Source organism: Trachemys scripta, chromosome 4, assembly GCF_013100865.1.
Source record: "Trachemys scripta elegans isolate TJP31775 chromosome 4, CAS_Tse_1.0, whole genome shotgun sequence".
Classification (NCBI taxonomy): Eukaryota; Metazoa; Chordata; order Testudines; family Emydidae; genus Trachemys; species Trachemys scripta.
The window spans coordinates 21590631-21605499 of NC_048301.1; the positions used below are offsets into that span (position 1 = coordinate 21590631).

General features: G+C 39.4%; 1 protein-coding gene across 6 annotated transcripts in view; it reads right to left on the reverse strand.

Annotated features, from left to right (window-relative positions):
• Positions 1-6502: 6502 nt before the first annotated feature.
• TRAF3 (TNF receptor associated factor 3) overlaps positions 6503-14869 on the reverse strand; it is a 100626-nt gene continuing 92259 nt past the window's right edge. For all 6 annotated transcript variants that reach the window (XM_034767963.1, XM_034767966.1, XM_034767964.1 and 3 more), the window contains 2 exons: positions 13502-13676; positions 6503-12087 (listed from right to left, as the gene is read on the reverse strand). In XM_034767963.1, coding sequence (XP_034623854.1) covers positions 11516-12087; positions 13502-13676 — 747 coding nt within the window. In that variant the 3' untranslated portion in view covers positions 6503-11515. The remainder of the gene's footprint in view (positions 12088-13501; positions 13677-14869) is intronic.

Consider the following 14869-nt stretch of genomic DNA (forward strand, 5'->3'; position numbering starts at 1 on the left):
AATGAGTTTTATACAAGAAGATACTTTCTGCAAAACAGGTCACAGGAGGTAATTTACATTTATATATGGTTTCTTTCCCTAGAAGAGTATACAGGTCTGTCACATCTTATGCTGGAGTTACATTCCGCAGTCAGCGCCTAAAGCAAAAATCGCGTATAGACAAAATTACATTGAGTGTAATGGCAGGTGGAATCGCCCGCACTACAGGTACAATATTAAAATTGTCATTTTTCTCTTTGTTTTTGTTTTGTTTTTGCCGACTGCGTAAAGCTGAAATCGTGCATGTTAAATGCGCGTAAGATGCGACAGACATGTAGATTATTTCATCGGACAGAAATACAATCCTCTCTCTCAGAGAGAACGTAGCAACTGTTTAACAAACGTTAAACACTACAGTTCAGAACAGGAAATGAAGATACTTTCTCCATTTTTACACACAGGGTGCACATTGTAGTTACTCCACTTGGAACTGGGCCAGGGTACCATGCCCTTCTCTTGCAAGAGTTATAGGGGAATTTTTAATAACCTAGTCAGCAATTGTGTTCACACGAATAGACCAGTCTAATTCAATTCGAAGCAAGCCTAGTCCACGTTGCAAGAGAACACCAGAATTTGTGATAAATTTGGAGTTAATGCACAGTAATGAATTTGTGCCATGTGTACCTGTTTTCAAACTGGATTAACTCAATCAGGTTTAAAACCCCACATAGTCAAGCCCCAAGTCCCACTGAAAGTTGATGAGATTTAGGGATTTAAGTGCTTTTGAAAATGTTGCCCAAGATCTTTTGGACAAGACCACTGCCTAAGTTATTAACAATTCCAATACAACTCTTGCAAGAGAAGGGCATGGTACCCTGGCCCAATTCCAAGTGGAGTAACTACAATGTCCACCCTGTGCGTAAAAATGGAGACTGAACTCTTCATTTCCTGTTCTAAACTGTAATGTTTAATGTTTGTTAAACAGCTGCTATGTTCTCCAAGAGAGAGGATTGTATTTCTATCAGATGAAATAATCTATACTCTTCTGGGGAAAGAAACCATATATAAATGTAAAAAGAACGAGGAGTACTTGTGGCACCTTAGAGACTAACACATTTATTTGGGCGTAAGCTTTCCTGGGCTAAAACCTACTTCATTAGATGCATGCAGTGGAAAATACAGTAGGAAGATTTGATATTATATATCTATCTACACAGAGAGAGAGAGAGAGAGAGAGAACGAGAACATGAAAAAATGGGGGTTGCCATACTAACTCTAATGAGACTAATAGCCCACCTTAATTGATTAATCTTGTTAGAGTTAGTATGGCAACCCCCATTTTCTCATATTCTCTCTCTCTCTCTCTCTCTCTCGCTGTGTGTGTATATATATCTATCTATCTTCCTACTGTATTTTCCACTGCATGCATCTGATGAAGTGGATTTTAGCCCACGAAAGCTTACGCCCAAATAAATGTGTTAGTCTCTAAGGTGCCACAAATACTCCTCGTTCTTTTTGCTGATACAGACTAACACAGCTACCACTCTGAAACACACAAATGTAAGTTACTTCCTGTGACCTGTTTTGCAGAAAGTATCTTCTTGTATTATGCTATTCAAGATGACAGTGAGTTTTATACATCATTCCTAATGGGATTCACTGTATGTGTCTGTGTGTGGAAAAGCAATGTTAAGGGATCAAGGTTAAAGTAATTTTTCTTTTCTCCACTTAAACCAAGAATATTTGGAAGGTGACTTCTAAGCTGCACTAAACAGAAAACATTCAGAAGGGTCCATTCTAGACAGAGCACAGAGGTTTGAGGTCAGCCCTTAGTTGATGAGGACTCAACTTCAGAGTGATCTGCTCCATCAGTGAATGAGAAACATAAAAGATAAGTGTTTAGTTGCTTCACACTTGTTAGAAGATAACACACCCAGGGCTTGATCCTGTGTGGCACATGCACAGAACACTGGGAGTATAAGTACAAGGGGAAAATGTGACGTGCAGGACAGGGAATGTCAGAGTACCCGAAGAGGCATTATCAAGTGCACTGCCCCATGGATGCCAAAGCTGCAGCCCTTACAACCAAGGAAGAAAGGTCTAGCTAAGCACACTGCGAGTGTGCAGAAAGGGTCAACGTTTTCACCCACATCCTCCGCCACATCCATCCACCCAACGTGCCTTTTTCCTTTAACTGTGTTTTGATTAAGATGACGTTGATAAAGGACTCTCCCCGACTTGGTCCACAGGACTGCACCCAGCACTTAGCCATACCCTTCGTGCTGATGATGAAGCTGACCGCCGTTATATTCTATGCGGTGAACCATGCTGATCTATTAAGCCTCCTGAATTGGCTTGGATCACTCAATTTCAGGCGACACCTGTTTGGATCCTGAGCATCCACTTCATACTCCTGGATTGGAGGAGCTAGAGCAGTGGGTCTCAAGCTTTTTTATTGGAGTCTCCTTTCACATCGCAAGCCTCCATGTGCAACCCCCTCTAAATAAATATATTAAACAGTGTGTTTAATTTAACACCATTATAAATGCTGGAGGCAAGCGGGGTTTGGGGTGGAGGTTGACAGCTCAAAACCCCCCATGTAATGACCTCGTGACCCCTGAGGGGTCCCGACCCCCAGTTTGAAAACCCCTGAGCTAGAGTCATGAGGGAAGCTCTCCAGGCTGCACCTCTAGTCACCTCATAGGACAGGATGACTAAGCAGAGAGATAGATGCTGCCGAGAGCATAGCCTTGCCACCAGAGTTGTAATTAGAGAGACACTGGACAGTGGTTTTCAAACTTTTTTTCTGGCAACGCAGTTGAAGAAAATTGTTGATGCCCATGACAACTGAGCTGGGAATGAGGGGTTTGGGGCATGGGCAGGGCTCAGGCTAGGGCAGAAGGTTGGGTTGTGGGCTTCAGGGTGGGGCTGGAAATGAGGGGTTCAGGGTGTGGGAGGGGGCTCGGACTAGGGCTGGGGTGTGGGAGGGGTCAGGACTCTTGGCTGAGGATGAGGGGCTTGGGGGTCCAGGAGGCGGCTCCAGGTTTGGGGGACTTAGGACTGGGGGTGCAGGCTCTGGGGTGGGACCAGGGATGAGGGGCTTGGGTGCAGGAAGGGGTTCCAGGTCCAGGGGGTTGGGGTGCAGGGGGGGTCTGAGGGTGTGGGGTTTGATGTGCAGGAAGGGGCTCTGGGTCTGGGGGGGGCTCCGGGCTGGGGATTGGGGCGCAGGCTTACCTCAGGCGGCTCCCAGTCAGTGGTGCAGCAGGTGTGCTAAGGCAGGCTTCCCGTCCTGGCACCGCGGACTGTGCTACACCCCAGTCAATGGGAATGAGGAGCTGGTGCTCGGGGTGGGGGCAGCGCATGGAGCCCAGTGGTCCCTCTGCTGCTTCCAGGGCAGAGTGCGGTGTCAGAACAGGTAGGGACTAGCCTGCCTTGGCCAGGCAGCACTGCCGACGGGACTTTTAACGGCCTGGTCGGCGGTGCTGACCGGAGCCGCTGTGACCCAGTGCCTTACATTCTGCAACCTACTAATGGGTCGCAACCCAGAGTTTGAAAACCACTGATGTAGGATATGGTTCTACTCATATCTCTACAAGCAGAGGCAAGGTGAGGACTATACAGTAGGCCGAAGAAAGTGAAAAGGAAATGGGAGGAAGACAGAGAACGAGGGGAATGGAGAAGACCGGAGGTCAGGAGATAGAAGAGCAAATTGCAGTTTGAGAAGTTTGTATGGTTGACAAAAATGACATGTTTTACCCCTCACTGTTGGTAACCACAATAATTCCCATTATCATTCAATTGAAACTCAAATGTGAATGAGCAACAACATAACTTGTGTGATTTTGAGAGAGCATGCAACTTTGTGTGGACTATCTAAATTTGTTACCCTACAGGCACGTCGGAAATATTGTAGGTCTCTGCTTTTCTTTTGGTTTCAACTTTAGAACTCAAAAATGCAGTAACTTTGTTGGAGGAAAAAATAATTTACATTTTTTGGAAATTCAAGGCACTCTCTCTCCCTTCAGTATCCTCCTGGGGAGGCAGTTTCATATGAATGCATGAAAATCCATCTTAATTGGTTCTACTCTGTCTGTCTGGTGACTATGCTATTGTTTTGATGTCAGACTAAACACTAATTTCCTACTTTATTTTACTTGTGGAAGTTGGGATTTTATAAAAATCCAAAGCAAAGAATCGTGTGGGAGAAGGTGGTAAATGTTGCAACAATAATGTGATACAGGTCTATCAGCTGCATGTATGCATGGAGCCCTAACTAGTCATCATATAAATGAATACAAAGGAGGTGGAAGATTACATTTTTACTCTAAGTAAGCTCCAGCCATTCAAATTCCAATCCACATCTCATTTTTAAAAATATGATTTCCTACTTAGATTTATTTTTCCTTTAATAACAGACAGTTTAGCATTTCATAGTTTTGCATTCTACACTCTTATACACACTGTCCTTGTATTAGCATTAAAACACAAAAGACATAGCAAGACCTCCAAACACAAATAAATACCAAAAAACACAGTATACAACAAACTGAAGTACAACATATAATAATGCTATTGGAAAATTAAGACATGTTGCTTCATTATTATTATTATTAACAACATGGTTATTGCTGAGCAATAAATTAGACATTTTTAAAGTCTGTCTCTCCCCACCCCCTTAAAAAAAAAAAAGTACGAATACCACTGGTTACCAGATCACTTGCACTGTATCCTTACAGCTATTGATAATTAAGACAGGCAGAATATACACAATCAAATGAGGTTGGCCTTCTTTGGTCTTTGTTTTTGGATCGTAAAACTGAACATAACAGGTGTACCATTCACTGAAGAGTATGAGATAAAATGTAAGTTACACAAGTTTTATAAACATTAATTTGTACACTTCTTGATTACTCATGTATTTTCCACAGATATTTCTTAAGAGAATTTCTTGGAAATGTCAGCTTTTAGCTTTTCCAATTTGTATGTTGTTTCGTGTGTTTTAAAGGTTATCCTACTTGCCTGAGAAGAACGGACCTACTTACAGCCCATCGCTTCTGAATGGGATATTAACATCCCCTAGTCACCACTAAATTATTGGAGCTTCAATATCTCATAAGAAATCCTGAATTTTCCCCTTTATTCCCCTATAAAACTGAAAAGTTATATAACCCCTAACACAACAGCTACAAGGAAAATAAATGTGTGGATCATATGGTGCATCAGCAATGATGGAAGCCTGAACTTTTCCATTCCACAAGTGCAGATTATACAACTCGCTGCCAGTGAGACAGGTCATAGCTGGAAAATGTGTCCTTTCAAAAATGAGCTACAACTGAATTTAAAGCTCAGAACACTCTATGCAGGAGAATGACCTTTACGTATGGCAATGCTGGTTTATCTCAGTAACCCTTAGACAGAGTCAAATTTTCTCACTGCGCATCCCACTGCTAGCAATGGTGCGAGTGGACACTGGCATTGCTAAGAAGTTAAAAAGTCCTGGTGGAACTGGCAACCAAATTAACAGTTTAGTTCCAAAGGACCAAAAGGTAAAAAAAACACCACGAACAACAAACCCTTGCTTAAGTGGGTTGATGAACCAAAACCACAGAGTTGGGATCCAGATCTGAATTTACATAAATCCTGGGATATTGGATCAGGTGTATCTCTGTGACATTTAGATGTTATTTGAACCCTAAGGAACTAATCCTAACTTGGAGAAAATGTGGCCTAATATAGACACTAAGATCATGAAATGGAAGACAAAAGCTACAGTCTTGCTACTGAATTACATGAGAAATAGGATTAAACAGATCCCTTGTGTGCTGTCTCTCTCAACTCTTCCAAAATTTAAGGGATGCCTCTGAATTTGCACCTAAAATTTCTCCTTGACCTTCCCCCATTTGGCACTGTCTTGAAGACTCAGATTAAAAGGCAGGAAGTACAGTTAAACCCTCAATTTTGTTGCTCAGCTAAACTGATTAAGAAAGGGTCACAGTAAAGGTTGACAGAACCAAAATAAATCCACTTAAACTGTTTTTGGTCCCCCTGCCTACTTGAGCCCTTAAAATCTATTCCCCAAAATGAGGGCACCATAAAATGAACAACTGAAAAGGACCGTGTTTGGTGACATGTGGGCTGTCACATGCATGCCCCTAAATCATGACAGCTCGTATGTTTAATTCTAGCCCTTACAGTCTTGACTGTGGGTCTTTAAAATATGTTACTTCATTTGTTTTTCAGTTCCTTTAAGGGATAAGCACATGAAAAGGTGAGGTCCAGTGCTCTGAACATAGTACTAGGAGACAGGAACCTCTAATCTAACCTTGGCTCCAATACAGGCTCCTTTTGTGGCTCTGGGCAAAGTCATTTAACCTCTCTACCTCAGTTTTCCTGTCTATAAATTGTGAATGCGTCTTGTGAGGATTAGTTCTCGTTTGTAAAATGCTTTGTAAATGAAAAGCACTACGTATTATACAGTGAGCACTAAGAATCACTATCAAATAGACCAAAGTCCAGGGTAGACTTTTTTTTTTTTTGAAGTTACCATGATTTCTAGGTCAACAGAAGTTGAGAGGTATTGATTGAAGTAAACTACAGGAATCCCAGGAAGAGGTGGGCAGAGGACTAGCTGTTTTTCCATTTTCTTACCTTCCCGAATCAAAAAACAATAATCTTTCGCCCCACCTCTTCATTCTGAGCTGCCCAGCACCAACTATATTTTTTTTAAAAAACCCTGAATCTCCTGATTAGCTGAGTGAAAGGAAGGATGTGTGAATAGACGCCACTCCATGGAGCATCCATATAAAGTTTTCAGAAGGATCCAGCAAGCTACCCACTTCCCACGAGACAAAGCAGATTTTGTGTGCAGTGTGCTGAGTCTTCATACCTGGAATGTGGGAATCCAGGGCTTGCTGCTATACATGAGTCTCCCTTAACAGCAGCAAAAAATATTTGCATCAGTCAGCGAAGACTGATTTGGGGGCTGGGATTATTTTGACAACTTCTATATGGTCAAACAATTCTTTGCCTGATGACAAACCCAGAATATATATATAACATTGTAACAGTGAAAACTAAGGTACTAGGTTTGTAACTAAAATTCATTTGCTAAGATTTTTTTTCTCCCTCCACCTATTAATATATTTGCATAGTTAAACATCAAGGCATCAAGACTGCAGTAACATTTGATATAGTCAGGAGGTGCAGAATACTTCTCTACATTGCCTACAGGCTTTTCTGTCTTGCACCACAGAGCACCAATGTTATTAGAAACTGCATTGTTGGTGAAATGCCTATTCAGCATGATGGACTACAGTTAACAAATAGGTGGGTTTTAAACTCAGTCGCAACATGCCTTAATCAGGGCAAGTTGGTAGCAACTTGAGCAGTACAATCGTACCCTAACATTCATGGGTTCAGTACTTTAAAACTACAACTAACACAGTTCTCCATTACCTTGCATTTGAGAGATTCATCAGGCACATTTCATATCTTCAACTTTCCTTTTCCAAATAGGAAAACCAATTTGGAAGAGGAATTAAACTGCATTTTATCTTTATTTTTTTAAGATAACTAGCATGTTACCCATTACATTTCATTATCACTGAAGTTGAGCTACCCTTTTCTGTTTTCCTATTGCACATTCTCTTTGAGAAGAACAAATTTACAGTAAAAGGCTGAAATCAACATTGCATATAAAAAGTCAGCAGTTGACTTAAGTTGTGAAGGCGTACATGTAGACAATAGCTAAACAAGATCCCTCTAAGATCAACAGAGAAGTAATGCAAACGCGGTCATGTATAAGGATCACAGATTGGTCTTTAAACGCTGAAATAGATTCATCCTGTTTGGAATTTGAGACTTTTTTTTAATAACAAATGCAAATGTACTGTATGTCTAGCATACAACAGACAGAAAACTTCGGGTAGATTTCAATCTTTTTGCTAGATGTACCAATGGAAGTGGGAGAGGCATATACACACACTTAGAAGGTCACTACTGTGGAACAAACAGCGAGAGCATCTGGCTGTACACGGCTAATGAATACTAAACAGCAATGACAAGATTCCATTATGAAGAAATTCTGTTTATGGTAATGATTAGCACTGTAACTCAAATACCATGGGCCCTCCACTGCATTCATGCAACTCTACTGAGGCTCATGGGGCTTCAAGGGTGTGATCCGAGGGCAGAATATAGCCCTATGAGTCATTTTTACAGATAGTCCCCAGAAAACTTCTGAAATATCTGGGAGGAAAAAAACCTGAAATGTTCAGGGGAAAAATAAATGTTTAATAACCTTACTGGACCCACAGGGCAATAAAGCACAAGGAATCGTTGCCCTAAATTTGGATGACATTTCATGACCTTATTTCTCTAACTGCTACATACTTTCATTGCTGGGAAGCTGAAGGGACCCACTTACATATACAGCAAAAATCTCAAAGTCCAGGGATATCTGGTGATTTCTGCAGATATAGGGATATTATAATGATGTACTCCACAGCAGGATATAGTTAAATTTTGCATAAGATTGTTGGATTCTGCAGAATTAAGGGGAGCAAACTGGAAATTCTGTGGCAGCTTCACATCATTTTTAAAAATGAAAATACAGCTTCCATGTTGATTATCTTGATATTAAAATCAATGTATATGCCAAAAGATTTTTGTATTGACAATACATTACTGCATTACAGAAGCTGTCAGAATGAAGCTGGAGGTTTTGGCAGCTGGGACTTCTGGCATCTGAGTAAGCATGGAATGAAGTTTGGAGAACTATGGATTAAATACACTAGCTGATGTTTCTGGTAAAATAACCAGTAAACAATTATTGTTGACATTTAAATTTTCATCAAGAGGTTTCAGAGTTAACATCACACTGAGATGAACTGGTGATTCAGACATCCCAGAACTATTATTCAGCTGTATGCAGACTCAAGAAGACTACACTAAATTTACACTTGTTCCTGTTTCATTTTTTGTTTAAGAGCTTGAATTCAGGAGCATAATTCTGCTGCAAGACTTGTAGCCTGCATCTACAAAATTGCAAAACACACAAGGGGCCTGATTATAATACAACTCTCACCTAAATCAGTCCCAGATTCAAACAGGATAGAAACTGTTCTTATGTGACCATACATTTTCATTTAAATTTCACAATACATATATTAGCAATGGGAGCAGAGCCCTTTGGACATTTCCACTTGGGAATCCTGTTTTCAGTAAAATTCTGTGATGCACATACACAAAAGCTCAGCTGCCTACATTCATGACTATTAGAATGGTATGCAAGTTGAGTGAACCTTTGCTCTAAAGCATAAGTGATGGGTTTACTTAGGCTGCCTGCATAAAACTGCAAGTGCCATATAGATCTTCTGCAGGAAGTCCTCCTTCTGTGCCAAAAGTGAAACATTAGCACAATAGCTTGCACCTGTTGTCACCTATGTACCATAAAAGGAATATAGTACCTAGACAGTGGAAGGCAAGAACAGGAAGACTGATTGTTGTGGAATGTTTTGGATGCCAAGAAGCAGGCAGTATTCTAGCAGGTGCCTGGAAAACCCATGAAGACAACTTAGCATGCACTGTACATTTGTAACAGGAAAGTACTTCTTGCAGGCACAGTTTGTGAAGGCACAGCCATAAAAGACAATGGCAACAGAGACAAGCTGAACTATAAAGGCATGAATTCAACTAAGCCCTAAGTAAATATCGTGGCTACGCCCCAAAAGTGGAAAACAGAATGGGTACAACCCTGACTGTCAAGACGACCAGCACAATTCCCTCTCATGTGCACAAAGGTGTACTAATTAGCTTCTCCCATTAGCTCTAAGCAGCACTCAGATTTTAAAGTAGCACCCAGATGGCTGGTATATAATTAAGTTATGCCATTGGACTTTCTATTTCCAGACTAACAAGCAGAAGTAGATAAACACAGTGGGTTGCAATCAGCACGTTTCAGGGCTGGGAAATGCTTGCTGCTGAAGTTCAGGCAGTTATAACAAAGAAATCCGGGCATTGAGCGTATACATTAATAGCCACTCAGAATTCTCAGATTAGTCAATGTAAAGTGCTGCCACCTTCCATGCACAGGATTGGGAGGAAGCACGACATCTTCCTTCATGTTAGCATAGGGGCACTGTCGAAGTCCAAGCTCCATAGGAGCAGTGTGCATACAAATTTGGCACTTGAACATGATGGATTCCACAGAAGCTCTCGCAGCCAAACCTGGACTTTGGCTTCTATTCTGCATGTTGCAAATTATCTAAGGGCTCTGAAGACAAGGCTACACATTTTGCCTCAAGTCCAGTTAAAACTACCATTTCGGGTATTATAATTAATCTAAATACCAAGCTATGGTTTATAAGCAGCACATCACATTTAAGGCACATGTATGCATGCAAGCCACCATCATCTTTCCATTGCTTTCTGATCATATACCCTTAATAAGATGCAATGATCGCTAGTAAAGAATGAACTTAGAGGATCATGACTGGCTGTTTTTCAGCACTAATCCTCTTTCCCCACACTGAAAATATTAGGTGTTGCACATTTATGCTGTCAGCAATATATATAGCTTGATTGGAAAGCATGAGGCAGAACTTTAAAAGCGTACAGGATTCCGTTTAGAACTCCAAAGTTCAACAAATGCCCTATTTTAGGGTGAAAACAATTATAAATCTGATAATGATGCACAGCATCCATGAGTGATTTTTCCTTAATTTTGAAATAGTGTCATTAACTACGACATATATTGTAGGTTTACATTTCTAAAGAGAAATAACATCAATAGTTGAATAATTTCTTTTTTTATCACAAGTGATAACCAGTGTTTGATATCTTCTATTTTTCTTCCAAGAAATATCAGTCTATCAACGGCTTTAAAATAAAATGTTTTCTGTAACAATTATTAATAGAACTTTAAATAAAAATATGATTCTGATTTAGATACTTTCAAGAAGACCTGGATATTTTTCAAGGTCTTCTGACAAAGTAATTATTAAAACAGAGACCAGATGAGGCCTTAAAAAGACAATATACTATATTTCAGACACGATTGCACTTAGTTTTTCAAAATAATTATATCATAGTTGCAACATTACTTCATCATTTCTTCTTTTACTTAACATGCTGACAGTTTCCAGCTAACCCACATGTGAACTTTTTTGTATTCTAGTCTAAAAGAAGAAAAGTCAGGTAATTTATTCAGCACATACTTTACATGTCTTTTCACCTCCAATTGACTAGATTAATAAGTTAAATAAAAAAGCCTCTCTGACTGTAATCATTATCCTCATGAGGGATAAATAATTCTTCAGAGTTTAAGTGTTACTAGTTCTATTAGAAAATATACCATGGTATGATTTCTTAATGTGTTGCTACTTTCGCCATTGGACCCGATGAAGTTATGCCTTCAAACTCTTCCTTCTGTTCCACAAGGTGGTCCTTTGTGCTTTAGGACCTCTGATTGAAGACAAACTGATAGAAAACCCCCAAATGGAGTTGTCTTCTGTTTAACTGCCTCCCCATTTATATGTCAGGGGTCTGGTAGATCCGAAGTATCCACTATGACTTTAATAAAAATAGTATCATCTTTAATATACGTTCCATTTTCTAGCACTGTTTGAGCCACAAAGACTGGGCAGCCAGATGCAATGTTCATTTCTCCAGTAGGCTTCTTGAAACTACTGCTGTTTGGATCTGGCTTGAAAGCATCTCCTAAGTGACGTCGAGAAGCTCCCTGATCCATTAGCATCAGAGTCACTTTCTGTTTAAATGGCCAAGGAAGTAAGGCATCATATTCTCCACGCATTATGACGAAAAACAATGACAAGTGCGTCCCTTTTCCCATGCCATCTCCATTAAGGTAAACTCTGGCACACATCTTATAGCCAAAGTATCCAGTATAGAAAGGCTGGCTGTACAATGACAGAGTCTTCCCCATGACGGCCTCTTGTTTCCGACGTTTATAATCTCGAATTTTCCAAATTAATACTCCATTGTAACTGGCAGTTTCTAACACCTGGAATCGGAGGTCCATGTCAGCCAACCGAATATCATGAACACTCAGCATTTGATCGTGTCTACTTAGCTGTGTCTCTAGTACGGCTAGTAGAAAATGGAGAGGGGGTTTGTGAGAAAAAAATAATTTAACTTTTTAAAAAAATATATAGGATTAATAATCAATAGCACAACTTTAATAAATAAATCTCACAATACTATAATAGTATAGAGTAAAATAGTATAAAGTTAAGAACCAACTCACATTTAGCCACATACATTAATTTCCACTGCCAGCAAGCAATGATATTAATTGGCTCTTTTATAAAGCTGATATTTTACTGTATTATAGAGGAAGGTGGGAACTGCACTACACTTGGTAGAAATGTCAAGCACTCAAAATATCCAGCATAAATATAGTTCAAATCATAATGCAATACTGCTATAGCTAAAACACAAAATTTGACATTTTTGCCTAATCAGCTGTTTGCCAAGAGTCTAATAATATTAACTATAGATTTATCATTGTGGAAACCTTTGAAAATGATGACAGAACTCATGTGATACCATTTAAATGAAGAAGATCCGTGGGCTGTTTCAGAATCTTCATCTTTGCCTGATCCTTCATTGGGGATCAGCAGCAAAATGTATTATGAGTAAAAGCTGAAAATTCAAGCTATGTCCTATTACTGATAAACAGTTTTCTGCACTACATGGTACTAAGTACTCCCATCTCCCCGAGGTTTTGTTGTTTGTTCATTTTTTAATGGGTCCTTTCTTCCCCTCTCATGGAAGATAATAGTCATCACTTTATTCCTTTGTATTTTACACTCTGGCAATGATAACAAAAATAGGCAGTGTGGATTAGCCGAGGTACTTACATGAGGCAGTTTTTTGCTAAAATTATCTTTACATAGTAATTTGTCTTTGAACCAAACAATATTGCCTGAACCCTTAAGAATGGTCTACACTGTACTGCTAACTTGTGGTTTTCATCACCTTGTTCAATGTGTGAGGCAATGACCTTATTATTCAAATAGATTTCATTGTGTTCTTCACATCAAACATTCCTCTGTACTAGACATAAAAGACTGTAAATCGACATCTGGAAGCATATTTTCAAGTGAATAAAAATAAAAATAACTGATCTATTCACTGGGACAATATTACTCCAAAAATACTTGTCAATACACTGAAAATATTTTATAAAGAAGCTACTGGAATCTATTAGCTTTCTAAGACCAGCTGAGAAAATATTTGCAATTAACCTTCAGTGTAATCAATACTATGTTCAAGAGAACAAAGTAAGATAGGAATGAAGTCTAAGGTACAACCGGGAAGGAAAATGTCATGCCTTTAACAAAAAGATTACACACCTAATTTCCTTTTCAATAAACTGAAGGATCAGTGTTACTGATGTTTTCAAAGGAAAATCACAGTGGCAGTTACATTCAAAATAGCTCATTTGGTTTTTTTACAGTAGCTACTGGGTGGTACTTTACTCCAGTGTGCTTACACTCACCTGTATTTCGAGCTCCTTGTCCTGCAGTTTTATCAACGCTTTCCAGTTCACTCACTCTATTCTGAAGGGACTCCACACTGCTCTTCATGATGTCTGCCTCCTCCCAATTCTGTCGGAATGGGCGGATCTCTTTGTCCAGTTCTTTCAATTTCTCTGCTTGATTGTCTATCACTCGCTTTATGAAACAGTAAAATTTAGTTAAAAGAAAAGGCAACCACCAGGAAAAGCTGGAAATAATGAAGATTATACAAGGATTGTGCCTGTGACAAAAACCATTTAAAATAAACTCACATCTCTTAAATGAACCTTAGTGGTAGCATAATCTAAAGGAACAAGGATGGGACTAAAACAGGAACAGTTTTACTACTGGTTCTGCCCCACTGATCTCCTGGGTGGCTTTGGTTATGACACTTAACCTCTCAGTTTCCACGAAGTGTGAAACAGAGATAACTACTTCATAAGGGTGTTGTGACAAATGAACGTCTGAACAGCACTTTGAAATAAGAAAGTCGCCTGTATGTGCTGCTATTATTAGAGTACTGTCAGGATACCCAGTAAAAATAAGATTTAAGAACAAGTTAGAAAATTAGTATTTTGGCCTTTGATTACAGAAGTTGGTTTCAATAGAAGGTCTTATAAATGAAGGTTTTATTCATTGTTGAGTTTAATTTGGGTGGGATTTTCAAAAGCATCTAAGTGATTTAAGAGACAAAAGTCAGTAGAACTCATGCTTCTGGTCACTCAAGCACCCTTTGCTCCTAAATTTAAACAGGCCATGCATCCTGAAGGTGCTCCCTGGTTCAGCTTTATGTTTACAGTTATTCAGAATTTTAAAAAGCCATGAGGTCTTTGTTCAAGAGAAATGCAGAAAATCTTCTCATCTCTGAAGCAGGCACACTCATTTCATTTCTCACTACTCTATTTTAATAAAAAAAAATTAAGCAAGGAAGGAAGAGCACGCCCACCAGATTGCTTCAAATCTAATACAAAAAATATGGAACGCTTTATACTGTCACAGCTAATTTAGAACAGCAGGAATTTTCGCCAGAACCATGTATTCAATTATAGAGTTAAAATGATAGTGAAAGTATTTGAAACAAGAAACTGCTTTGGCTACCAGCTACAGTTAAATTCCAGATCTGAGTTGATGGTTTCATATAATCTATCAGAGTTTATTAAACAGCCCCAGCAAATTTCAAAATGTTTCACTTCTACCTTTTTTTTTTTTGTCATTTTAATACAAAGACAAGTTCAGTTTATTTTGTGTCTGCCTTCTGGGCAGATAACCAAGCATTCAATGTTCTTTGTGGGGATAACCCTAATGTCCCACACTTCATTCACTTCCCCTTTTGGATGTCTATTTTAACC